Raw genomic sequence first — 27,065 nt, 5'->3', positions numbered from 1 at the left:
TAATGGTGGTAAATTTTGAGTGAGAAGAAAGGCATGTGGGTTTCACTGCCAGAAGCCCTTGCAATAAAGCTGAATTAAAACTAATTGGTATAACAGAGAGTCGGTGAGTAACAGCAGGCGCATGGGGACTCTCGGCCAATGTACCAATTATACAGAGGCTATCATCTGAACTGAAGGTCATTTGACTTGAGAAAGTAACAATAATACACAGTTCTCCTGCATTTTACCATCTGACCATAAGGAAAGTGTCAGTCACCTACAAGCGATAACTGTAATCCAACAGGAGCGGCAAAGCAATAATCTAAAGCAATAATGTGTAATTATTTGTCATTTGTTGGGCATGGCGTGTTTTCGGTGATTAAAGTTCTATTACTGTGCACCAGATGGAAATACAGTCAGTCTGTTCCCTACAACTCCAGGACTGATACAGTATCTATGGGGCATAAAATGGGAGCAGGTAATAAATCACATCTCTTAAGTAGGTTCAATAGACTGAGCGGTGCTGCAGGTCAGACTCTCCGATTTATTCCTGGCAACCAGGAAGCAAAACAAGAAAAACAAAAGGAACAGCATTTTATGGACTGCCATTCAAAGCCAATGTGTCACACCTAAGAAAAAAATGTCAGTCACCTGTTAGCCTATGTGTCACCGGCCTCTTTGAATCAACATTTTACAGCTGGGTGTACCATGTCAAAAGTTAAATATATGTTTAAAAATAAGAGAATGGGCGCAGCCAGAGAGAACAATCTCATCTGCCATCTCCACAGCTTCGTTAACGTGTTTGTCCATGATGAATGCACGCACAGACTACATGAGGGCACAAAACACATCCCACACATTAAACACACAGACTTCACCCCCATCCCTGCTTAGGTTTCCCCTCTCAGAGTTCCTTCAGTTTCACACAGCGACTAAAAATACAGGAGTCAGCGTACCATGGGTGGACAGGCCATGGAAAAAAGGCTGTCATATTTGTAGAAGTCATGGAAAACGTGAGGATCCGATTTCAGGGCCACTGATAAGCAACGAACCTACAGTACGCCCGCCTGCCCGCCAAATATAGCACGCATTGATGTGGTGCAGGCCCGGCCTAGCACAGAGGAGGTCAACGTAGAACCACAGCGGTGCATGGCTCAGGCTGTCTGACATGTTCTGAGAAACCTTCAGGAGGGTGAACAATTGTTGACATGGGAACCCGAATGGGAGACCTCTGGTTCAGGGAAAGTCTAACTTGTTGCAACTACCGTATCTCTGAATAACAAAAAACACAGACTGTACTTCCACAGCAGCACACACAACATTGCTTTACTACTATAGCATAGAGGAGTGTATTCTAAGCTTCAACTGTGTGTATCCTGTGGTTCAGGATACACAGGATATTTTGTCACAGAAGTCCCCGCTGTATTCATGTTTTTCATTCTCCTGCTGATTCTGCTGCTTTTGCCAAAAACAAGAAAGATTATGCTGACTTGTCTCAACGCACTGTAAATGCACCATTTCAATTCCCATCCCACATCTGCAGCGAGATCTGTGGATGAGGAGGTTCACTAAATACACACAGCACCACATTAAAGGAAATGACAGACATCAAAATCTGAGTCATGAATTCTGCAAAATTTTAGGAAACGCGCATATTTGTATTCTGATGGAGAGTTACTTGAGAATATTGATAACACTCTTCATGTCTGTGGGGTCAATATTTGGCTACAACCAGCAGCCAGTTAGCTTAGCTTAGCAGAAAGACTGAAAATATGAAGAAACAGCTAGCCTGGCTCTGTGCAAAGGTAAACAAAAACAATTTGCCGTTTTACAGGGATTATGTGCTTGATTATCAAATTGGCAGAGATCCACTGTCTTACCCTTATCAGCAAGGTGGAAGCTTGGCACACAGACACTTTGAATCCACACTGACACTTAAAGGAAAGACTCTCAAACATCACATCCAGCCACCACCACCCAGTGAGCATCAACTGTCATGTCTGCAGAGCTTTAACTCACCTTCACCTTGCCGTTGGGTTGCAGCAGCTCAGTGACAGACACCTTGTCCTGCTGCAGTCGCCTCTTCACCAGCTTGGAGCAGCAGACATTGACCGCACCTTGCACGTGTGACACATTGTACTCAGAAAATGTCCTGCTGTCAATCACCAGCAAACGGCCCGTCCCTCTCTGGATGAGGCTCGCAAGGCGCTTGATGTCCATGGCGCTCCGCTTCGTTGGCCCTTTCTCTCCTGCCATGATGTAGGAGCAGTGGAGTGATCGCCCAGGATCACAGACGTGAGGTAGTAAGGGGTGGGGTGTGGAGGAAGAGGGGTAGATGTGAGAGGGCGAGGTGCAGGAAAAGATGGGGAGGAGGAGGAGGAGAGGTCAGTTGAGGAGGACTACCACCGGAGCAGGCGCTGAGAGATTCATGGTGCCTGAAAAAGAGGAGACAAAGAGAAAAGATACAAGAATTACCATCTTGTGGTCGTATGCCTCCGTCAACCAGTCAAGTTGCAGTTTACAAGGTATTAAGTGTCTTTTTTTGGTGAAATGGAAGTTACCACCATATTGACATGTATAATTCCAGTGAGAATTAGCATATGAATGGTCAAAAAGGTGTTTTGTGGAGTCACAGTGACCTTTGACCACCAAATTCTAATCAGTCCATCCTTGAGTCCAAGTGGACGTTTGCACCAAAGTTGAGGAAATTTCCTAAAGGTGTTCCAGAGACATCGCGTTCATGAGAACGGGGCGGGCACCCTGAAAACATACCGCCTCTGACCACGCCTGTCAGCGGCGCAGAGTCATAAAAAAGAAGAAAAGGTAACAGAAAATAATCACTCTGGCGTAAGAAAGCACGACATTCAATGATTTATTTCAATGCTATTATTAGCCTGTAGTGACATTCAAAACTACCACCGTCAGCTTTGAGACGCTGATGACGAGACAGCTGATGATCAGACATCAAGGGCGCGATCACCTCTCGTCCTGAGCTTCAGTCCACTCATGCCAAGTGCAACAAATAAAATCATTCCCACCGCTACAAAGCCCCAATGACAGATTCATTCCGCATTCATTTCTAAACCACGGTCAAGTGCACATTGTATTTTTGTGCATCATCTTTTTCTGTCAGACTTTGAGTGGCTTGAACATTAAAAATAGTCACAATGCTAAACATGAATATGAAAGTTATTTAAAGGCTTAAAAGCCAACTGGATCGTCCGCCGGGATTTATCAGTCCTGAGATCTGAGGGAGTATCACACATCCCAACACAAAGCCAAAGACTTAAGTTAGACATGCACAACAATAAAACGTGGGTGTGTGTGCATGTCTTTGTCAGTGTGTGTGAAGGTTGGTTGTTGTTGATGGAGGGTCTCTTGTGCCGCGGCTCATGAAACAGGAAACTGAGGGCGTGAGATAAATTAAGCCAGGGGAATTCAGAGAGCAGGTCTGGACACAGGCAAACAGCCTGTGTGACATCCTGTGCATGCGTGCGTGTGAATGAGTGTGTGACAGAGTGCGTGAATGTGAGCGTGTGTGTGTTGCACAGCGGTCTATAAACTTGACAAACTGCCTCCTTCTATCTATCACTACTAACCGCTCTGATCTCCTCCCTGCTCATGTTCACCACAGCGCCTGTGGATTTAACGTGAGATACACACACACACACACACAGATGTACACACATGCACACGTAATCATGTATCTGGGTTGGAAGATCAATGAGTGCATGTGTGTGTGAGAAACAGTGTGCTAGACTGACCAACACAAAACCACAGCGCCATTTGTTTGAGAGAACATAGAAATAAAAGCCCTGTGCAGGTTCAGGAGCATTTCCTTGGTCGACCAGGTGTCATGCAACAAGCGAGAAGGTCAGAATGTGAATGTGTTGTTTTATTCATCTACTGGCACATGGTGTCATGAAAAATGAATGGGCCCCCTCTCATTTACCCCAAAGCCTAAATGGAGGCTTAAACCTCGGTTGAAAAGGGAGAGTACGACAGATAGAGGTGTAGAAACAGACAGCGGAAGGAGGTAAAGTAGAAAAACGCATAATTTAATACACATCAGCAACACGTGTCCACTTCATAAAGGAATGACTAAACAGCAAGCAAAAAAATAATAAGAATAACACTTTATATACGCAACAGGAAACAGGAGAGCACTGTCTATGCAAACAGAAAGAAGAAAAATATTTTGCACAACAGAACAGCGGTGAGAAGGTGGGCAGGAGAAACTGAGTCTGAGAGAGAGGAGACGTGGAGAAACCGGGTCCTCTGATCAGTACTGTCTTGGGAAGACTTCCAGGCGGCTCTGCTGTGCAACTTTTCACCTCTGTTCTGACACCGCCGCCATGGAGGGAGGGAGAGAGGACAGAGGAGAGAGGAGGGCCGAGGTAACAAAGGATGTTTTTCAGCGAGAATCTCTCCAGCCTAGCAACTCAGCCAGCTCAAGGTAAGGGAGGGGACAGTGGTGAAGATGGAGCGAGGAGGGAAGAGATGAAGAGAGACTGCTTGAAAGAGAGGAAAACATAAAGGGAGAAGCTGGGTGACACGGAGAGAGGGGAAAGAGAAATCGCTAAAATTCTCATAAACTGACTTGCAGGCGGCCACACCAAACCAAAGACGTGGATGTGTAATCATACGTCTCCTATAGACTGTGGGCCAAGCCTCAACATAGATGTACACATGCTGCTGCTGCTGCCTGGCAACCTGCCTGATGCAAGCACAGCAGCACAGGAACATGGACGAAAACCTGGACAGACAGTAGCAACTGCCTGCACCGTAAACACAGCCAAACAGCTGCTGCATCAGAAAGCAGCTACTGTGCAGTAAAGGCATGTGCAGACACAAACAAGCCATAACAGACAAAACTTGATCCAATAAAATATAGGAGGGTCGAGTCAGTCTAGGAAGACTGACGGCAGTACACACAGCACTGTGCACAAACACCATGTGTCTTATATTGGATTCTACGAAAACAACACAGACAATTGAATCTAATCTGAGCCCTGTGTCGTAGTGATGACCGAATGTGGAGTTCCGCATCAATTCTTTAAGCAAAGCACAATTCTGTGACCTGCAGCGACACATGAGCAAACTGACACAGTGACATTTCCCCACCTTTCCCATGATGTGCACCCCAGCAGCCATTCTGTGGAAGCACTAAGCATAGCTGCGATGCCAGCGCTCCCCCACCACAAACAGCCCCCGCCACGTTTCGACCTGCCCCATCACCTGTTATACCATACCTTATATGGCGCGGAGCCCTTTAGCTGATCAGCTAACGACACAGCTCCCAGGGGTGTGAATCTTTCTCCCTCTTTTTCTGCGTCCCTGCTGCTGAACACAACATCTGACGCTGCATATGTCTAATGGCGACTACTCTCCCACCCGCCCAGCCTCTCACTTTTTCTCTCTGAATCCCTCCTTCCTCCTCTATCACTCTCTTTCTTGCTCTTGTGCAGTGAACGGGGACGGGGAGGGGAGGAGTGTGCAGGTTTACATGTGTGGCCGTAGTGAGAGGGAGAGACTGGTGCTCTGCACCTTTCTACGCCACTAGACAATCATCCTGCGGTAAGTTCTCTTGCAGCAGACCCTGTTTGTGTGGAGAAGAAGGGGAATGAAGAGAGGAGATGAGGGGAAACAAAGAGAATGATGGAGGCAGGAAAATATCAGACTACGGAGAGGGACACAAATAAGATGACGAATGATAGAGACAGGGAGCTCAAACCTCAGTGTGCTTGCTCAGCACAACAACCACAACCCGACCCCTTATGCAAAACCATCTTTCCTCCTCCATCTTGCATCCAGGCAGGAACAATAAGGAGCAAAAACAAACAAGCTCCTCAAACTAAAATAGGCAGCAGCCAGGAGCTCGCTGTGAGGCTCTGGCTGAACAGAGGAAAACAAGCCAAGAGGAGAGAAAGCGAAGAGACAGCGTGTACAGGCCCGGAGCAGATTCTGTTGTTGCCATAGAAACAGCCCGGCTGGGGTGAGCAGGGGGCACGGGGAGGGTGATGGTGATGGGATGCTACTGGCGCTGACAGAAAAGATTCTCCCAACTTCAGCTATACGACTACATTGAAGTGATCATGTTCCCTTCAACAAATGATGTGATTTCACAGTGAGGGAGCGGCAAGCTGTTAGAAGCATTTCTGAGATTTGGTCTGCTGCCCTTTCTCCTCTGGTCTGAGACAACAAATTCAGCATCATGGTCCTGAGCCAGCTAAAAAACAACACACGTTTGACCACTTTTCCAAAAATGCAGCTCAAAAAGGTGCACATGGACCAAAGCTTTAGGCAGACGAGGTTGTGCACTTCCTTAAAGTTGAAGCAATTCAGTTACACCGCCACTACTGGCTGAAGGCAGGAGAACCAGATCGACTGGTCCATTTTGAAGGAGTTTTTTTTTTTTTTTTTTTTAATCTGCTTGGGGAATTTGAATATCTGAATTTACCTGCAGTGCCTCCAAAGTACTGGAACTTTCAGTCGTGCATCACTAAAACCACCAGAACCATGAATGCTACAGCGCAAGGATGACAAACCTGTGTTTATACAGAGCGTACACATGTATTAACCCTAACCACAAAACAAGTAATGTCTAACCTGCCATTCAAAACTGTACACAACCGGTGTGATACTTTGACTTTTTTAACAGTAACTGGTTAAATTATTAATCATTTAACTCCTATTATTAATTATTAATTGTTAAACACTCCTGAACAGCTGAATTGTTCATAAAAGTAATTGTTAGTTACAGATTCAGAAGCATGTGTGTTTAAATAATGACTGCAATATGTTGTTTTCTAACTAGAGAGGAAGGAGGAAATCCTGGAGATCCGTACATTTTCCCCTGGCTCGTCAAACAGAATACAGTCACACAAATCATCAACAGACTTCGCTGTTACTCTTTACAGCTGAGAAGAAAAGGCTGATAATAAAAAAAGCTTAGTTATAGGCCAATAAAACAAGGTTGGGCATGCAACTTCATCTCCATGAAATGGATAATCCATGCAGATACATTCATGGGCCTTTCATACAAAACCATGAGCCAAGCGTGATGGGCCAGCTCAATAATGCCATATCAGACATCAGGCAAACACAAAGAGAGCAACTGGAGGGCAACCAGCGCTGATGTAATGCCATCCAGGTTATCCATTAACTCCCTGCATAACGTCACCTGTGGCCAGAGTCTCCAGTCGACCGATATAAAGCCGGTTCATAGTTTCATACAATGAAAGACAGGAATTGTTTGTTTAGACCACAAACAATTACATCATCAGAGCATCTCATGCCCTTTACTCTGTGCCACAGGCTCTCTCATGAGCTAAGAGATTGCATGTGTGTATGTTTACACAGTGTCTCTTTTGTGTGTATGTTGCATTTACACTTTAAAATGCGACCACAACAAGGGACTCTGCAGGTATTTGGGTCACCACCGTCAACACAGGGCTGCCGGAGGATTACAGGGTCACCACCAGTGTTTGGGTATGTTGCCATGCCTTTAAAACACTGCTGGATTAGTTATTAGTTACTAGGTAACTCATCTGATAAGAATATTTCTTATCTGTTTCCTCACAGTTTTTGTAACATTAGCTGATTTTTAAGACAAATGGGAGCATATCTCACTGAAATCGAGAAATCTGACCTTGAGCACAGGGCTGCAACTACAAAACATTTTCATTTTATTTGATCGGCTGTTTTCTCGAGGAATGGATAAAACGCTTGGTCTAGAAAATGTCAGAAAATAGTGAAACATGATTTCCTCAAGCCCAAGGTGCTGTGTTTACTATCACATAAAACAAAGAAAAGCAGAAAATCCTCACAAGGGATAAGCTGGAACTGAACACTGTTTGGCAACGCTCTAATCTCTTAATCAATTAGCAGAAAAGTTAAGTAAACCAGTTTTCTGTCAATAGACTGATTGATTGTTTCAGCTCTTCTTGAATGTTTTGATCCCCTGAGTGAAACAAAAAAAACACCCTGATATCAACCAGCATGTCCCAGCACTGCTTCTACAATAATCAGATAATGCCATCTAAATCCAGTGTTTGTGTCACTGGAACTCATCTCAAAATCACCTAAAAACACGTATTTATGGAGACCTACTACATGTGGTTGATAGCAATACACTGGAGCAGCTGGATGTAAATAATAAATGTGTTCGTTACAAACAGGGTTAGTAGAGTGACAAGCCTGGGGTGTAAAATACAGGGATGGCATACGCAGGGGGGAAAACAGCATGAGTGGTTCTGTTACAGTGATCATGTAATTTAGAAAAATCGATTCATGTTTGGCTGAAGCAGAAGCATCATTCTGTAAACAACACAACATATAAAGCCTTTTGGTGTCCTTTAATCAATACTCTCTCAATGGGCTGCTGCAAACTGTGGGGTCATATAACAAACTGGGACTACATCGACTCAATCATAACAATAATTACGACAGGGATACTGATAGCAAATAGCAGGAATACGTGATATAAAATAAACTGCATTGCCTCCGAAATGCGTGTGAATACAAGTGTGGAATATCGTTGGTGAAAAGCTGCACATCCTCAGATATTATGAGCAATACAGAAACGGGGCGCACAAAGAAATAGATGGGACATTGTGGTCTGTTTGATAACGTTAATGACAATGATGGAGGGTGAGCGCTCGTAGCGCACTATAATAAACCGACCTAGATTAGAAATAAGAATAGAACACGCCACGGACAGCGGCCATTGCCTTTACAAAGGCTGCACAATATACATGAATGATGTGAAACTACACGTTTATGGAAAGGTTCAGTGCGCGTTGTTTGAGTGGGAAACCTGCCCTGTGTTGTTATGACGCGTGGACATGTCCGCATGCGAAAATGAACCACTCCATTGATCGGACAGGCTGTGATGATTATAAGCGCGCAAATTAAACAGAAAATACGGACAAACGCGGAGACTACCTACCTTGAAATGGTCGGACGGTAAACGATCAGATGTTTGCCAGAATGAAAGAATCGATAAGTTCAGCCTGGACGGGTTTAATTCCCATTATAAGGCGAGCGCGCACATCTAAGGGGGAGTGCGCGCTGACGGACTCGCCGCAGCAGTGGAGGGGGGGCACGAGCACAGATAGCGAGCAACGGCTGCTAACGTAAGCTAGCTCTGTGTGTAGCAACGCACTTGATAACAGCATACCCCGTTTCTACTAATCGATACACACACACAAACACTCACCTCGGGCTCCACGCGGCTCCTGTGTGTTATTCAACTGGCCTCCATGTGTAAGGGGACAGCGGCCGTGTCTTCATGAGGCTGGCCGGTGTTTACCTGGCTGTGTGGCGGGGGACAGTACAGCTGACAGAGGGTGACAGCGCCAGGAACAAATGAGACATGAAAGCACGGTGATAGGCTACAAAGCGCTCCTTCAGCCGTTTAACTGGCCCAGGGTACGTGATCGGCTCGTGGAGAAGTAGATTAGCTTTGCTAGGCTAGGTTATAGCTAAAACGGGTAGTGTGTATGTGTGTGTTGGGCAGGGGGGTTAGTTACAGAAGGTGCACTTTAGCACTTTCTTGAACTAAAGCGATGAGGTCATGGTTCAGTGGGGAGAGGAAAAAAAAGAAAAAAAATATGAGGTTGACGTCACCTCCAGCCAATCAGTGCAGGCGGCTCAGGGGATGGTGACGTCAGCGTTCTGATCCCGGGATTAAAGGGACAGTCCGCGGTTTTAAATGAGAAACACCGGACTGCCACAGCAGTGCGCCGGTGCCAGTGATGCAAAGATCACCGCGAGGAAAAAAACACATCAACGGCGACACAAAGACTGTGTTTAAAGCAAATCAGCGTTACATAGTGCTAATGATTCTCTCATGATAAAACGCTACTAGAATATTGCTCTGGGTTATTTGTTTCCACATACAGTATATAGATTTGCCATAAAACTATACAATAGCTTTCAAATTAATATTGCAGTAAAACCCTTACAGGCCAGCCACAGTGATTAAAGTAGAGGAGAAAACAATGCAAATGCCAACTTTATTGTCTGTATCAAACATTTATGTCTTTTATTAAAAGTAAAGTGCATTGTAAAATGTTTGTGACCCTCTATTTCTCCAATATTTGAGCAGAGAAAACATTTAGCACAGCGCTTTCAATAATTGTTATTTAGCTTGTTAGGTACAGGGACTAATTGTGATTTAATTTTAATATATTTACACCATTCATCAGATGCACATGACAACGATCTGATGGACATGACATTTTTAATTGCAGAATATGCAGAAAGCCACTGAGCAGCTCATCTGTGTTAGCCCAGGTCTATGTGCTGACAAAAACGGAGTACACTTTACTTAAGTCTCCTTTTGAAACCATTATTTTAATTCTGAATGTACAATTACAAAATATTTGCACCACAGACTACACAATTTAGATGTGGCATATAAGAAAAAGCTAAATAATAAATGAGCACAGTAATAACAATATTCTCTTAAAACAGCTATTTGAGAATCATTGCTTGTCTCATACTACGAATTTGTTAATTGAGGCACACATGATAAGACTGATCAACATTTTTGATTGTGATTTAAAGGCCTTGCACACCCACAGAGGTGTTTTTAATTGGCCTGGCAGATTGGATCTCTAATTGGGTGGATGTCGGTGAAGCTGTGCTGGGGAAAACTATGATGTCACCAAACTCTGCTTCAAAGGATTTAAGAGAGATAGATGAAGAACATTTCAAAAATATTTTCAGATCTTATTTACAAAAGAAATTAAAGATGATTTATCCACAGTATTGCGTTCTTAGTATCCACTGGATAAAGCAGTTGTAATAACTGGGTGTTTGAATTCAGTATCATGAATTCTCTTTTGTTTGATTGAAAGCCTTTGTTCTGTTCTTCTGCCATATAAACGTGTTGAGTAAGCAGATGAATGCAGGGTAATGGAGCAATTGCTACTATGCGCAATTACATTGTGTATACTGACACCCAGTGGTACAAATATGTAACTGCACACTGTGGTGCAGGAGGAAATGTTTGCACGTACAATAAAGGCAATGTGAGTGGATGTCACATGCCCAGCGCAACATGCAGCCGGCTCAGCTTTGTCTGCTTCATTGCACTAATAACTGATGCTTTGAAGGGAGGTTGTGTGCATGATTGAGTGGTAGAGAGAGTCAGAGACATCAACACAGATTCATGAAAATCTACCTTTATTTGGATGCAAAAACTCACAACTTAAAGCGATACTGTAGCAGAGGAGAGGAATACTGATTGCTGGTTGGTTGTATGTCTGACTGTTTGGCTATTTCGTCATCCCCGTTTTGATCATCAGAAGAGGACCAGGTAAGCATGGAAAACAAGCACTCAAAATAAAAGCTTTTCAGTCAAGTACACTGGACATTATCTGAGGATTATGTCAAAAGTCTGACAACAAATAGTAGCTTTTCTTTGTTTTTTATCAATCCCAGTCCTATTGTCCTGTAAAAAGTAATTTTGGCAGTTTAATTTGCTAGTTGATTTGATGTTTATAAATTGGTCCAAGCCCACACAGTTAATTTCATCCTCCGATAATGTTCATGACTATTGATCTGATGCATTAAGTCAAGATAGAAGTGGTTTGAGTGTGATTTTTGTTACACAGAAAAACTGTCTTCACTGTTTTAGCTGCCTTACACATAGCAATTATTTCTCGTGTTGTCAACTGAGAGTGGCCTAGAGTCACAGATGGAATCAAGCGGGGACTGCGTAGAAACTCAGTCTGAGGTAAAATTCTCCAAGAAAACGATAAGAACATACACAGAAAGCAAAGCATATTAAAGCAAAGCCTAAAGGCATAACGTAATAATACTGAGGACTGAATGTAATATACTTATTTTCTGTACTGTAAGGTAACTTAGGTAGTTGTCACATTTTTGTTCTGTCAAATCTTGCAATATAAACCGATGGTTTGATCCACAGTATGAGCTACATTCCATCATGGTGTAAACGGAAATATACACAAGGCATCTACTCGAAAGGATTGTATCAAAATGTTCTAAAAATATCTCTGGTTGGTTTCACAAAAGCAAACTGTATCAAAAGCATTGGCCGAGAGCAAGCAATATAATAGGCTTAAACCCTTTTACACAACAAAAAGCAGGACAACCAATCACGTCGCTTTGATTGTGGACCTATGGAGTCCCATACAGCACATGCAATCCATTAAAATCAACACAATCAAAACACAATACGGGAAAAAAAGGAACTTTTACAGCTGAACATCAGAGACAACCTTAGTTGGTCTATTGTGCTTCATACAGATTAGGCCTGGCCTGTCTATACAACAATCATGGGCTTCTTACTTCACAGATGTGTTCAAGCTACTGTTGAAAGCAGAGGCATCATAGAGCGTGTAACTCTGAGGGTGACAGGCTCCACGATCGTAATGGGACATCTGCAAGTATATTATGCGACGTTTTGCTTTCCCCTGGATCACACTTCCTGTGTCACTGTCGCCTCAGTGTCGCTGGCTCTGTGATGCCTCTGAGTGTACATCTATGTGGTCTTAATGCAGGAGTTGTTTACTGTAAACATCATGGGCCATGAAGACTGCACAGGCAGCATGGTAAAACTGTAATACTGTAGATTGCACAGAAATCCTAATTAGTTAATTAATAACCTAATTGTTATACATTCCTATGTTCCATAACATTGCACATGCCTTTAATGAACACTTAGCACCATGCAACCTGAAGATGAGGTGGCTCCTGAACGCATCAAAAGTTGAAACAGGCCTTCTGTCATGATTTTTTACATTTAAAATGAGAGTCAATGAGAAAAGATGTCAGTTAACATATATCTAATGTGAACCTTTACATCTATATAGTATTTAATATTAGGCTGGCATTTGATCACTTTTGTAGATCTAAATTATGCTGGCATTTATGCTGTAAGGGGCCCTTAATATTGTCACTAACTTTAGGAGACTGAACTTGAATTTCCTCCTTACAGCAAACTGACACTGCTACAGGTGATCTGGTTATACGTCAGCTCCAGTTTAACCTTTTGATAACTGTACATACAGTATGTGAGGGGGCTATTTCAGACCATGTACTAGATGAGGCCTTCGTGACTGAGACTCACGTACAGTAACGTGATAAAAACCTCAGCAGTGCAAATGATACGATGTCATAAGTGCGGGGTTGGATTATTTCGGGCCTGACTGTTACGACTCTCCAGGACTCTGTGGATCGACGACAGTAAAGCGTCTGATCCAGATTTTTGGGGCCTATCTCAAATCCCACCTCTCTATGTTTGTTCTGGTCAAAGACATACAGTAAGCACAGATTTCATGTCAACTGTTCAGTCCTGTCTGAGCGAGCCTGTCTTAGGTGAAAGATTAACATGGTTTGAGCTTGTTAAAGGGTGAGACTGAGATGATGCTAGGTACAGTGGTGCATACCACCAGAGGCGGTACAGTGTACAGTGGTGTGTCTCGGTCTGGGTGTGGCTGTGGCGCTCACTCTACTCCTCAGCGGTGTGAGACAGCTGCTTCTCATACAGGCTGAGGACGTGATGCACAAACTGGTACTGCTCACACGTCTGGATCATTCCACCCCTGAGAAACACACACACACACACACACACACACACACAGAAAGCACAATCATTCAGATCGAAAACACTGTTCAGCCATGCTTGCAGGTTGACTCTATGACATGCCAAACCAAGATGGTCACCATGTTAAACATTATGCCTGCTCAACAGCGACATGTTCACCGGGAGCATGTTAGCATTTAGCTCAAAGCTCTCTTGTGCCTAAGTACAGCCTCAGAGCTGGTAGCATGGGTTGTTTTTATAAGACTATAAAGTATGGAAAATCTTTGGTATGGTATTCATCAAACAGCAGTCATCATTTAACAGCTCCAGCAAAGAATAAAATGTTCATCACATTTGCTTAAACAGCCCATGCAACACAATGGACTATGATATTTCGAATGGTCAACAGCAGGTGTAACTAATGACACTAATAGCGGCTGTGTTCCGCTCAGGTGTGCCAGAGTCAGGACAAAGCTATAGTGCATGTTGGATCTCTAACATAGCTTAAATTAATTAATTAGTTATCAGTTACATCTGTACTTTTCCTGCTATGACAATTTAAAGTAGTGAAAGAGAGATTTGTTAAAATGTTTTAGAATTAAAAGCATTTTGTGGCTGTATTTGTCTCATCAATACTTACTTCAAGGGTGCTCTCGTGACCACTTTACTTGGCAAGAAAAACTTAAGAACTTAAGAAATGAGGTTTTTGAAAAAGATAAACACAACAATTTCAAAGCCCATTGCAAGAAGCCTGTGGTTGATTTAAGTGACGTAACACAGCGGTTGGTTGTCCTGTAAACTCTAAAGTTAAATTTAAATTTCATTTTGGGATAAACTACTGAAACTTAAGCCTGCAGGGACTTACTGTAGCCGCTGATTTGGAAGCAGATCAAATGAAACTTAGTCAACTAGGCTCTTTTCTCATAACAAACAACAATTTGGTGCCAAGAACTAAAGATAGACATGAGCATGGAAAAGGGCTAAGAATATCTCACCTGTCCAGACGGAGCTGGCAGGTGGTTCTCAGGATGTCAACCACACCCTCAGTCCTCAGCTGTTTGCACAGGATGGAGGTGGCGATAAAGCAGCCAGTTCGACCAATTCCAGCACTGCAGACAAAAAGTTGGACAAAGGGATGGAGGAGGAGAAAATGGATGGATCGGTGTATTGATTTTCACTGATCCCACTAATTTGATTAACGTCAAATCCTCCTCAGGGAAATCAGACAGCAGAGGATTAGAGGAAGACAAATGCACTGCTTTGCCAAGTGGTGTCTATGGTAAAAAGGAAAAAAAAAAAAGCAATAGAAAGGGTCTGTTTAACATGAAACTGGACAATTCCCCCCATGGGTGTGCAGTAACAAGAGCTCCTTATTCATCCTTATATCACAAGCAGACTGCTTTTGTACCTGCAGTGAACAATTATAGGGCCAGCAGAGGGCGGGGCTTCCTGTCGGGCCCTTTCCACTTCCTGCACCAGTTCCAGAAGAGGTGGAGCCTTGTCTGGAGTCTTCTGATCAGGCCACGAGGTGTACCAGTACTGCTGCAGACGACGCTCCTCTGCCCCACACTGGTACACACACACACACACACACACACACACAGACAGGCGTTTGGGCATAAAATACAGATGTGACCGAGTTGTGCACACATGTATGTGAGACACGCAGAATCCTGTCTGATCAGCTGGTTGCGCTGCATGTATATCCAAATTGTTACCTTGGTGTTAGTTGCTACGACAACAATGAACAGAGCAAGACAGCAAAAAAAAAGAGTGAGGGTTATAAAAAAGAGCTGACATCGTCTATTCCTCCCTTGCCTGCACTGTAGCATAATCAAACCCATCAGCTGACGCTATTCCATGAGTGTCAGCCTGACAATGATCATTAATCCAACAGATAGACAACAGAAACCAAACAACAAGCTTTTAACTCAGTTGTATAATGCTCCCCTGGTGCTTAGTAATCAGATGCAGGCTGCATTTACTGAATTATCGTGTTTGGCTTGATAAACACCAATGCCACAGTGACCCCAAATTAAATATAAGGCACCGTCATAAACACATGAATGGAACTGAAAAGCACAGCTACCTCAGGAAGGTAGAGTAAACTACTGCCCAGCACACACATCTGTGTTCAGTCTGTATGCACCTTGACAGTCTGATGAAACTGTCTGATGAAAGCATTTACTCTGGGAGGAAGAAAGCCTGGGTAGTGTTAGCTCGGTATGTTGGAAATGCAGAACAACAATCTGGTGTGACGACAGACAAATCTACACTGCAGTGCATCATGTTTTTATTACGTGGTTGAATATTAATCATGAGAACAGATGAATGTCAGTCAATCATCTGATAAAAGGATTTCAACACAGACTCAGCAAGTTTTGGGATGGCAATGCCAGCGTGTCGGTCCACCACAATGAATCATCTCAACAATTATCTCATGCATTACATGAAATTTTGTACAAAGTCACTCATGGTCCGCAGAGGATGACTCCTTGTGACTTTGGTGTTCACCTGACTTTTCCTCTAATTTGTCCATTGCTTTGTTTTGTGAACAAATACCTATGAAACTAATGACAGTCCCATCAGCCTCAGGTGTACTTTGTGTTTAGTGCTAATTAGCAAATGTTAGCGTGCTAACAGGCTGGACTAAGATGATGAATGTGGTAAACATTTGCATGTTAGCATTCTTGTTGTGAGAATGTTAGCATGTTGATGTGTTACATTTAGCTTGAGGAGGCGTCTCTCTGTTTCTCACCTTCAAAGTAAACACCCTCAGACTGTAGTCATCCTCCTGCGTTACCGTGACAACGGTGATCTCGATGCCCTCGTGGGTCACAGTGTCCTCGGGCCAGTACTCCGCACATTTCTGCAAGAAACAATGCGTACTCAAGCAGATATTCTTACTCATCCCATTATCAGCTTATATGTCGATTCATTCATTAATGCATCTGTCATCATCATCGTCATCATCATCTTGCATCCCGCCACACTGACCTCATTTTTCTCCTCCAGGTTAGTGATCATCACTATGATTGGGCTTCTCTCCTGCCACACCATCCTCCAGAAGTCCCCAACTGTGTTCACGGTGGGACCCTGGGTCGCAATGTATGCACACTCCTCATCGCTATAACCCTGCACACACAGAGTTGTGTTTATATAATTTATGGGTTCATTACACAGACTTACATTCATTTCCTGGAGACTCACTATAACACTAACCATAACCAATACTTGCCTTACTCTAACACTTACACGACACTCTAACTTTAACCGAAACCCTAGCCGTCACCCGAAAATTTAATGATTTTCATGATGGGGACTTGCATTTGTCCCCGTAAGGTGGGCAGGTCCCCACAATGTGACTGTGTAAATAGATTTATGTCCCCACAATTTGAGTAATACACACACACACACACACGCAAACAGGCCTGATCCACAGTTATCTGTTTCTACTGTCTGTGAGCGTGAGACACAGAATTCAAGGTTACATCCATGGAGAATGCTGGAGCACGAATTTGCCTAAGAATACACATATTTCCACTTACTCTGAGATAATTAGCATTGATGTAGGTGGTGAGGAAATCATCTTCATCCTGTGACTTCAGGATCACTCTGCTGTGTGTGTCTGGAGGTGGACAATATGAGATTATCATGAAAAAGAGAGACACATGGGTTGCAATTCAAAGAGATAACAGCAGAAGAAGATGGGAGATAATGGTTATGCATGCATACTAGGTATATTATATCTCACAGCTCAGTTCTGTTAAAAGGTTGGTGTCTTTTTGTGTGCTGTGTCTCAGTGTGTGTATCAATACTCTGGTGCACAGAGACAGACCTTTTATAGACACATCTGAGCTAAATAGTTGATGCAGATGTGGGATTATTAAAGAGAAGCAGCACAGAAAGGCAGCTTTTACACAATTTACAACTGTTTTATCTCTTCTGGGTGAATGTTCCAACTTGCAGCTGTACTCACTGGGTAGGATGGTTTTGTAGCGGTTCTTTCTCACCAGCCCTGGGTAGTTGTACTCTTTAGGGTCCACAAAGTTCATGGGAGTCTCCTGATGGACACAAATCAACGGGTCCAACAACAATCAGTCTTTGTAAAAATGGAGGGGAAATTCTGTCCTTACCTTCTACAACAACAACAACAACAACAACAACAAAACAGTAGGAAAATAATATCCAACTTTAAGTCATCCACTGTCCTTCATACTAAACTGTTGCTGTCTAATTGTACGTGATTGAAATTCTATGGACAACTTGTGTATGGTCTTGAATGCACATCTTTCTGCCTGGCAGACATTGGAATCCTCTGTGGGTTTATGTATGCAAATATCCCTTCATCTAGCTGTCCTTCGCCCACTAACAGACAGTGGAAAAGCTTACGGGTGTGTACAGAGCTCCACTGGGTGTGTGTGTGTGTGTGGGTGTGTGCATTTGTGTCTGTGTCTCTGTGTGTACGTCTCTTCCGGTGAGTCTCTGTTCATCCCTGTTAATCTAAAGCATGTAGGTGGGTGAGCCACTGTTGCTGCACTCACATAAAATTCAGCCTGCAGGCTCTGGTCATCCATGGCCCGTGTGTGTAGCATGGCAGGGGTCAGGGTGTGTGTTCCCTGTCGGAGGTACTCCTGGGCCGACTGGTCTCTGGGAGAGAGCTGGGCTCCGTAGCCGTAGGGCTCAGTGCAGCCCGGTGTACACATGTCCAAGGTCAGGGAAACATTGGAGCCCCTCCTGTGTGATAAATATTGAATCATATAGACATACAGTATGTGTTTACCCATCTGCTGCAGTATCTACAAATATGGATTTGAAATGCATAAGTACAATGGATGCCTTCCTGTTGATCCACATCCATATAAAAATGCAAACAAACAAAGCCAGCCACCCTGGAGCCTTCTGCAGCCCACTCTAACCTTTCCTGAAGCCCCACTGGTGTGACAGTGAGGGTGGCGGCGTCTCCCTCCGTCTTGGTGTCAGTGCCCATTTCAAAGACTGGCGTCTGGGGCACAGGTTCCATGTCCAGCAGATCCTCCTGAGCGTCCGTCCACTCTGAGAGGGTGAAGGAGGGCTGGCGGCTCACAGACTGACGCCGATCACCAATGTCCCGCGACACCATTCCTGACGACCACAAGCCAGTGCCGAAACGCCATTTACACACCATGTGGACAACCTGGGGAGAGGTTGGTGGGAGGGAGGATGCAGGGGATGGCATTTTTTATTATCATCAATAAAATATCAATAAAGCAAGAAAATAGCCAGTCTGCACATGAAATCAGTAGATCTAGCTTCCTTCAAGACTGGCTTGTTCCTTCATGGAAAATTACAACAATTAAACAGCCACCAGAATCCCACGTTCATGCAGAAATGACCAAATATTTGAAATTTAGCATAAAAATAAATGTTGTGTTGAATGTGACTGATAGTAATGTAACTGAATGGTCCGTCCAGTGTTTTACCATGATAACACAGATGGCCACACCAATCCCTGCAGTTCCATGGACAATCCAGTTGTGCTGTTTGGTGTTTACAACTTCCCTCATCAGCACCATGGACTGGCCAGTGCAGAAACAGAAACACAGGGGAAGAGGCGGTTAAACACAGCCAACACTGGATTCAGCATATCTGCAAGGTCTCCAAAGCAAACGGCTCTACTGTAGGTCTGATCCTGGACTGACACTTACGTCCATTCCAAAAATCGGGTGGCAGGGTAACACAAAGCCAAGGTAGAAGTCGATGACCTGCAGGGCTTTGTAGATAGAAGAGAGTGGTCCATTTCCTTCTACCAGAAAAAACACCCAGTACCCCTGGGAGGAAAGAGGGGGGAAGGTAGACTGTCACTGTGCACTCACCAGTCATTCATGCATTGGTAATCAGGCAGGACTGTGGCTGCTCCCAGGTGAAAAGCGAACACAGATTTAAAAAGAAGACAGCTTATTATGCAGGCATAAAAATCACTGTATGTAAATTGAGCACATGCACTCAGATGTCATAATTATGGCCACATTTACAAGGCTTTTTTTTAACATATGGTAACATTGCACCTGTCCTTTTGTTCGTGAATGAATCAAACATTAAGTCAGCAGAGAAAGAGACGAGAAGAGGGAATGAATACTAAAGAGGTGTCCAATTTATGCCCCAAATTTTGCCAGAGAAAAGTGAGCTGTCGACTAAACTTGAGAGAATATCATGCATGTAACACTAACATATGAAAAGAAAATCCCTGTGGAAAAATAAAGGTCAAGTTGAGAGAATACTTTGTGCTCAAGTGTTAAGGTGTCATTTGCATTGCTAATGTTGTAATTGCACTACTGTGGATTTGTTGCCTGGGTCCAGACTTTTGAATCTTGACTGATTGGCCTGGCATCGTGACATGAAACAGCAGAAACTCATCCGAAAAAGCAGACTATCCAATAAGACTATCCACTTTCACTTATTTTTCTGCTTAAATCTGATGTCCATTCACATACCGTGACTTGCGAGATGACAAACAGTGCAGCCCAGCAGTGAATCTCAATCACCAGCGCGTACACCTTGTGTATAAACACTTCCTCTCCCTGTTGGCTTTGGCCCCCTGTGGGCCCATCTTTGCAGTTTGGTAGTCCATCTTTTTTAGGTACTCCATCGGCTAGTTTTTCAGTCTTTGTGGGCTCATCCAGCCAGACGGGGTCCTCGTCGGGCCTCAGGAAGATGGAGTCCTCGGTATGGGAACGGGTGGAGCTGCTCAGCCGGCGGGTCATGATCCCCCTGTTGAATGAGGATCCTTTGTGTTAGAGGTATGCTTACATGTTTTATCAACTGGATTCTGACTCTCCTTTTTGACATTTGCTTACATATCATGTGTTTGCCATGCAGACTATCTGAAAATCCAACAGAATACTGAAAGAATAAGAGCGTGTGATCTCAAAGAATGTCCAAAAAACACTGCTTGAATGAAATAAGTACAGTTTGTCCTTTAGCTTTAATCACTCACAAACCCAGAAAAGGCCAATGAGGGTAGTGTTGTTTTTGAGACCTTTGACACTTTGTGTGAACAATATTTAGCATTCATACTAAACAGACATGTCTCAAACTTGACAAAATAAAAGGTTTTTTTATGTTCATGTCACCATTAAAACATCTTGGTGAATAATTACATTATTACATTTTTTTTCCTGTATCTTCATTAATAATACACATGTACAGAAAAAAAAAATCAACAAAACCACATACTGATTTCCAGTTTCTCGCTGTGTTTGTCAGGTTGTGTGTGTGTGTCTGATTTTGTTTTTAAATGTGACAGAAAGAGTTGTGTTTATTCCACAGGCCTATTCAGATGTGTAGCTAAGCGGCTTGGAGTGGCTCTCCTCTCCCGATGCTCTTGTCTCCCCCAGATTATTGTGTGTGTGTGAGTCTGTGTGTTTGTGTGTGAGAGAGAGCGAGAGAGAGAGAGAGAGAGAGAGAGAGAGAGAGGCTCTTTTGTGGAGAGATGAGTCAGGGGTAGCGTGTTTACAGCCCTGTACGTCGCCTTGGCAACAGAGTGGCTCTCATCCCTCTCATCCATCCTGAGCATTATCATCTACTGGCAACACACAGACACACACACACACACACACACACACACACACACACACACACACACACACACACACACACAGCCTCTCTGTATCAGTCAGCAGTGTATTCAAAGCCCTTTACGCCCTACACTTTTGTCCTTCAACCATTAATAAAGGTGTTTTGTACATTTGGCTGATTAGCACCACGTGGTTTGTGCCGATGTGTGAATGTGGGGGCCTGTGAGAGAGGTGGTGTGCTGTTTTGCGCACATATCACTTTTGTCTGAATGTGTTGCTGATGGCTAAATTTGTCACGAGTGAGTTTGGAAGCAGTTTTCATCAATGACTACCCACCGACAACGCAGAGGAAAACACTGTCCCAGTTAGCTTACTGGAATATTAAAACCATATACAGCCCGTCACGTGACTCACCTATGATAGACGGCAGGGAACTGGGGAGGGGAATCAGATCACATGATCAAGTTAAATCCTGTATCCTGTGGCAACCAGCCGTCGTCAGCCATTGTGAGGCAGAGTCAAATCTGAAGGACAGAGGACGACAGTCAAACATTTCCAAATTTAAAATCGTGTCCTGAAACGCTATATATATGTTAGATACACACTTTGTGACTCAAAGTCAACTGGCCATGCTGAGACAGGTTTGGTCATCTAGTTTCATCGAAAGATGGATTAGAGTAGCACCCTCGTCAGCTCCCAGCTGTGCTTTCATGAGCGGAGGATGGTGATGTAAGGTGACACAGTAAACTGTCAATATTTCTTCCCCTCTCTGTGTTTCTCTGCCTCCCTAAACGGCCGCGATGATTGGAGGCCGACCGAGCAGACGCCCTCAGAAATACATTCACAATGCTGGAGTCGAATCAGTATGCATGAAGTCAAGCCTTCTCCTCGCTCTCATCTCCCCTCCTCTCCTTCTGTGCCACTGGACCCTGTTGAACGAATGAGGTGAGCTCAGCGGAATATGAGACCACACCAGTAGCTGGAGCTATATGCATGTCTGCGCGTGTGTGTGTGTGTGTGTGTGTGTGTGTGTGTGTGTGTGTGTGTGGGTGTGTGTGTGTCTGTGAGAGAGAGAGTGCAGGTGTTGAACAGAGGGGAGCTGCTTTGACTCCTTTTCTATCTCCCTTTGCTTGCTGCGAAGGTGGTTTTGAAGTGATGACGCCAGTTAGCCCGGCCCGTCGTTATGGCAACGTGCATACATACAATGTACACACACATATAAAGCACACACGCACGCACGCACACACTTACAGATTGTGTTGTATAAGAGAAGCTGCTTCCGTTTTTAAACAATAGATGTACATGCAGATGAGTGGACGGAGGGATGAATGGGAGAGAGAGAGCAGCTCATTTCTGCGTGAAGGTTGTCTGAAGCAATGACGCAGTGAGGTTGGCGTTTTGGTAACTGTGGCAACCAACATACTGTAGCATGCACACACACACACACACACACACACACACACACACACACACACACACTGCCTGAAAAATGAAAAACACAAACATACATCTGCACTGGGAGAGCAGTGACAATATTCAGGTTTGTCTTAAAGCGCCTCTCTTTTCTTTTGTTCTTTGAGGTAAATATCTTTGTTTTTCTGTCACTTCCTTTGGCTGCTGAGTGCCTGTTTGGTCACTTGTCTGATACATTTAACCAGGGCTGTACTTGGATTTGAAGATACTGAGGTCATGAGTCCCCCAACCCCAGAAAAGTTCAGTTACATTTTCTGTATTTTATCTCCTGACATGCTGTGTCCAAGTCTTCTCTCACAGCCAGGAATGAAATATTGAATGAAATATTTCTTAATTCATAGGTCTTAAGATAGCAGAATGTACAGATAGTAGTATTGAGAATACTGGAGTCAGAATATAGAACATAATGTCCCCCACGGACCAGAAATAACACAGAGGACATGACCTCAGTGTCTTCAGTGGTAAGTATGGCCCTGCATTTAACCCTTTAACAAGCAGTGTTTCTCTTGTTTGACATAGTCAGACTTGCCTATTTCAACTGTCATGTTTGGTATATATTCTGTCAGCTTGTCCCAGCTCTTCACTGAAGCTATAAGATGTTAACATGGAAGAAAACATCAAACCAAGACTCCCATCAAACCCGTCAAATGGAAATATTCTAGATGTCTTGTGCATCATTTTATACACATTTCTCCAGAATTCAGCCTTATTTGACTCACATTTTTGATATGTTTAGAAACCTTAGGATCCCCACTAGTGTTTAAAATAAAGTTCTGTGGGTCTGAACAATGTTTGTCATTGTTATTAATATCTAGAAAGTGATAAAACACTGGCCCCCTTTTTTTTTTTTTTATCTTATATGCAATATTTGGGGGAGACACATTAAAGGATCGTTCAAAATTTCAAAAAACAATACCAAGCACGAAGTAGTTTCACTTCAATAAAACACCTTTGACAGTCAAATGATCAATAAACCCAAAAAATCACTATTTAAACGCTATTCTGAGAAAATAATGGCACATAAGTCAAACCGGAGCAGATTCAGCCTCATTCCCCGCCGAAGGTCTACTGTCTTTGGGTCCTTACAAACACCACCCCCTCAGTCTTCAAATAGACTGTGTGTGTAGTGTTTCCATTAATCTGCGCCCATTCAAATCACCCAACATTCAGCTGAGTCCAAACGGAGCGATACAACAAGCCTGTGGCCTCTGTCCCAGGAACGAGGGGAATTAATATGGTCTATTTTCTTATTCTTTTGGTGACAACTGGCTTGTGTTTTAATGGACATTCCTGACGCTCCAAGAATCTCTGCCTGTAAAAATAATGTGTTCAAATCTGCTTTTCCACTCTATTTATTACGAAAAAAAAAAAAAAAAGGTTGGGATTTGTTTTGCTTTGTCTGATGCGTCCCAATTGTTACAGCAAAATCTCAGGCACGGCAGCATTTCCTGTTTCCAGGTGAATCAAAGGAGCGTGTATCGAGTGTGAAGTATCGAGCACGCTGCTGAAGCGCTGAATGTGGCAGGGAGAGGAAGTGAGAGGAAGCTCTCACTGAAAGTGATGATGGGGTGGTAACGTGAGATGAAGTCACAAGGTCCAAGACCTGCCTCATCAACCTTCCCCTGTCACACACACACGCACACACACACACGCACACACACAGAGAGGGAGTCGTGTTTCCATCATATTTGGGGACATTACATAGACTTAGATTCATTTCCTGGTACCATAACCATAACCTACCTGCTAACCTGAACCTTGACCCTAAACCTAACCTTAACTTAACCCAAGTCATCAACCTAAAACTGAATGATTTAAAGTATGGAGTATTTTGTCCCCATAAGGAAGGCAAGTCCCCACAATGTCATTGTGTAAACAGATTTGTGTCCCCACAACATGAGTAATACACTTAGACGCACACACACACACACATAATCTTCATATCAATCCACACATAAGCTAACAATGACCTTAAAATTAAATACCCAGCTCCTGTATATCACACAGACAGATAATCAGCTCCATTGTTTACATACACTCCTACAATCTCCTGCAGCACCTCCAAGTCCATTTTAAAGAGAAATTTCATTGTTTATAATTTTCGCCTTTATTTAACTAGGAGAGGCCCACTGAGATTTACAATATCTTTTTCAGCACACGTATCAACTTACAATTCAACCAAAGATATACTGTATGAATAATTGAAATCTGCTGCATAGCGAATTGATTTACAGGCTGCTGGAGATAAATTTGGATTCCCGGTGACAAAGGATTGTGTTACATGATTGCACTGCATCAAAACACCAGTGCAGGAATGGCATTCTCTGGCAGTCATTCATACTAAGACAAAACACCATTCATATCACGTACATGGCTACGGTGAGCTGGAGCGACCACACAGTGCAGAGCTAGATGGATTAGTAATGAATCACCCAGGGAGGTGGACTGTTGCATCTCTCTCTGGTAACCCCCACACTGTCACACAGACATGATACAACACAGAGGATATCAAGCTTTGAAAGATAACGATGACAGAGGAAACACATAGTTAGAACAGCATCGAAGAACCAACCTGTTGGCAAATGATCAGTTTAAAAACTGAAAATAAACACACACATACGTAGACTACAGCACAGATGCCTACCTTTTTCCAAACAGGAAAGCGCAGCAGCCATATGAACCGTGGCTTTGCTGAGGAATTGGTATTCACCTCATGTCGCACGGGCGGGGGGGGGGGGGGGGACATGGGGTGTAGAGGAGGGCTGGAACAGTCACTCACCCAGAGCCTTAAGTCTGGTTAGGATAAGTCCTCTTACCTGGCTGAGCCTGTCTTCACATCGCCATCTGCTGCTCTGCTCCCTCTGAGCCAAAGACCAGGAGCCAAACACCAAGAACCACGCCAATCCCTTTACTGCTCCTCTGTCTGGGAGAAGAAGGACTGTGTTTGCATGTAAGGAGACAGACCGACAGTGAGAGGCAGGGGATGTGTGTGAGGTTAGGAGAGGAAGGATCTATGAATGTGTGTGTGTGTGTGTGTCTGTGTGTGAAAGAGAGACAGAGGTAGAAAAGTCTAATGGGTTTTCTTTTGTTTGTATCCTGGTGGAGAAAGAGATCCACAGGCGGCAGCTTCGTCTAGGTATATGCAGCAAGAGGCTGTACGGTAGCCTTGGCAACAGAGCCAGAATGAGGGAGAGCGAGCAAGTGAGGGAGCTGGAGAGCGAGAGAGAGAGAGAGAGAGAGAGAGAGAGAGAGAGAGAGACTGTGTGCGTGTCTGTATTTATCACACTGTGGGCACATTAATCTGTACATACAGCTACATTACGGGGACTCACTTCCAAAAGATGGCCCCCACATGGTAAAACATTACATTTTAGGGTTAAAGGATAAGGCTGAACAAACCATATAAAAATGCCAAAAAGAATTTAAAATACCTTGCCTAGACCAGACCTTGATCAAATACCCAAAAACTATTAAGAACATATCAGTGAGTTACAACATTGCACTAGATGACACAGTCCTTCATTACCATGAACACAGGCACTGTAGTTTATGTGCAGTCAGTCCCACATACATCACCCTGCTGCCATGAATACCCATCAGAGCAACAAATGTGTATTAATCCGCAGCTGAAAATCGTCCCCAACAACTTGTGTTTGAGAAATGTTTGCGAAAAACTAGCGTCCAGCTGTTCAGGGAAATTATTTAGTCTGTTTATTGTAATGAATAAGTGCATTACTCTTTTGTTCAGGATCATGTCTTCAGTAAGAATGAATTGGTTTGGGACTGAGAGACACAGACAGAGTACAGACGACAGAAAGTATTCAGATGGAGATGGACGAACACATTGTTGGTTTTGCTCACAGTAAGAAAAATATGGAATATTTCCAGTCTTATCGTTTAAGCTAAGTCCCCATCAATGCGATGTCCTCCTCAGTGACAAAAACACGCTAGTGTGTATGTAGGAGGGATGGGGGGGATCAGATCATAACACATCACTGAGCAGCGAACACCCCCCACTGTCACCTCCTCTGCTTCCAAGTTGTAGGCTCTGCCACCCACCTTCCTCACCCTGTGTCTCACTCATCTTCAGTGAGAAACACATCATCGCCAGGTCTGCACTCTTTTTCCGGTCTCCAACGTTTTTGGCGTCCCCATGCTGTCGCTGCTCTTGCTGATCCTCTCGCTTGCTTCCTACGCTCTCCCCCCTCCCCCTCTGATGCTCCCTCCCTCTCTTCCTCTCTCTTTCATTACTACCTCCTGTCATTTCTTTTCTCTTCCCCGTCAGTGTGTTATGCTCTCTCTCTCTCCCTCCTTCCTGTCTTGCCATATGGCAGCCTTTCCCTGTCAGCTCTCTGAACTGACCAGCAGGAAACAGCCACTATCTGATCAACACAAACACTGGGGAACACAAACACTACGTCATTTTCTTTTTTTCAATTTCAAATTTGCTTTATTGGCATGACCATTGCAGCACTGCCAAAGCCCCTCCTGTTTGC

General features: G+C 43.8%; 2 protein-coding genes across 5 annotated transcripts in view; both read right to left on the bottom strand.

Moving 5' to 3' along the window:
* The window catches only part of dusp8a (dual specificity phosphatase 8a), a 44,835-nt gene extending 35,321 nt beyond the window's left edge, over positions 1-9,514 (bottom strand). The window contains exons 1-2 of one of the 3 annotated variants that reach the window (XM_076733344.1): positions 9,200-9,514; positions 1,999-2,414 (exon numbers count right to left, since the gene is read on the bottom strand). In XM_076733344.1, the coding sequence (XP_076589459.1) occupies positions 1,999-2,235 (237 nt within the window). In that variant the 5' untranslated portion in view covers positions 2,236-2,414; positions 9,200-9,514. Of the gene's footprint in view, positions 1-1,998; positions 2,415-5,231; positions 5,347-8,929; positions 9,071-9,199 lie in introns of those variants that run through there. The other 2 variants (XM_076733342.1, XM_076733345.1) reach the window with 2 other exon arrangements.
* A 1,641-nt stretch (positions 9,515-11,155) lies between these two features.
* Positions 11,156-25,761, bottom strand: LOC143321991 (tyrosine-protein phosphatase non-receptor type 5-like). Of its 2 annotated transcripts, none has more exons than XM_076732812.1 (14): positions 25,386-25,761; positions 21,511-21,620; positions 20,014-20,290; positions 19,228-19,350; positions 19,003-19,098; positions 18,460-18,716; positions 18,085-18,277; positions 17,520-17,604; positions 17,089-17,168; positions 16,538-16,675; positions 16,299-16,409; positions 14,949-15,109; positions 14,536-14,649; positions 11,156-13,559 (listed from the first exon to the last, which is right to left on the bottom strand). In XM_076732812.1, exons 3-14 carry the CDS (start codon positions 20,281-20,283, stop codon positions 13,466-13,468), a joined length of 1,722 nt encoding a protein of 573 aa, XP_076588927.1. In that variant the 5' UTR covers positions 20,284-20,290; positions 21,511-21,620; positions 25,386-25,761; the 3' UTR covers positions 11,156-13,465. The 2 variants fall into 2 exon arrangements, with proteins under 2 accessions (XP_076588927.1, XP_076588928.1); XM_076732813.1 differs by having other exon boundaries at positions 25,214-25,423.
* Between the last annotated feature and the right edge of the window lie 1,304 nt (positions 25,762-27,065).

Source organism: Chaetodon auriga, chromosome 6 (assembly GCF_051107435.1).
Source record: "Chaetodon auriga isolate fChaAug3 chromosome 6, fChaAug3.hap1, whole genome shotgun sequence".
Taxonomy (NCBI): Eukaryota; Metazoa; Chordata; class Actinopteri; order Chaetodontiformes; family Chaetodontidae; genus Chaetodon; species Chaetodon auriga.
Note: the sequence above shows the minus strand (reverse complement) of the source record. Positions and strands in the feature narration are given on the sequence as shown.

Bases quoted from the DNA above. Each gene is read 5' to 3' on its own strand.
- LOC143321991 (XM_076732812.1), bottom strand. From the start codon at position 20,283: ATGACCCGCCGGCTGAGCAGCTCCACCCGTTCCCATACCGAGGACTCC. The intron at 19,351-20,013 runs GTATGTGAATGG...CTTTCCTCCCAG, and splicing joins TTGTCATCTCGCAAGTCACG to GGGTACTGGGTGTTTTTTCT. The intron at 16,676-17,088 runs GTAAGTGGAAAT...CTGTGTGTGCAG, and splicing joins TCAATGCTAATTATCTCAGA to GGTTATAGCGATGAGGAGTG.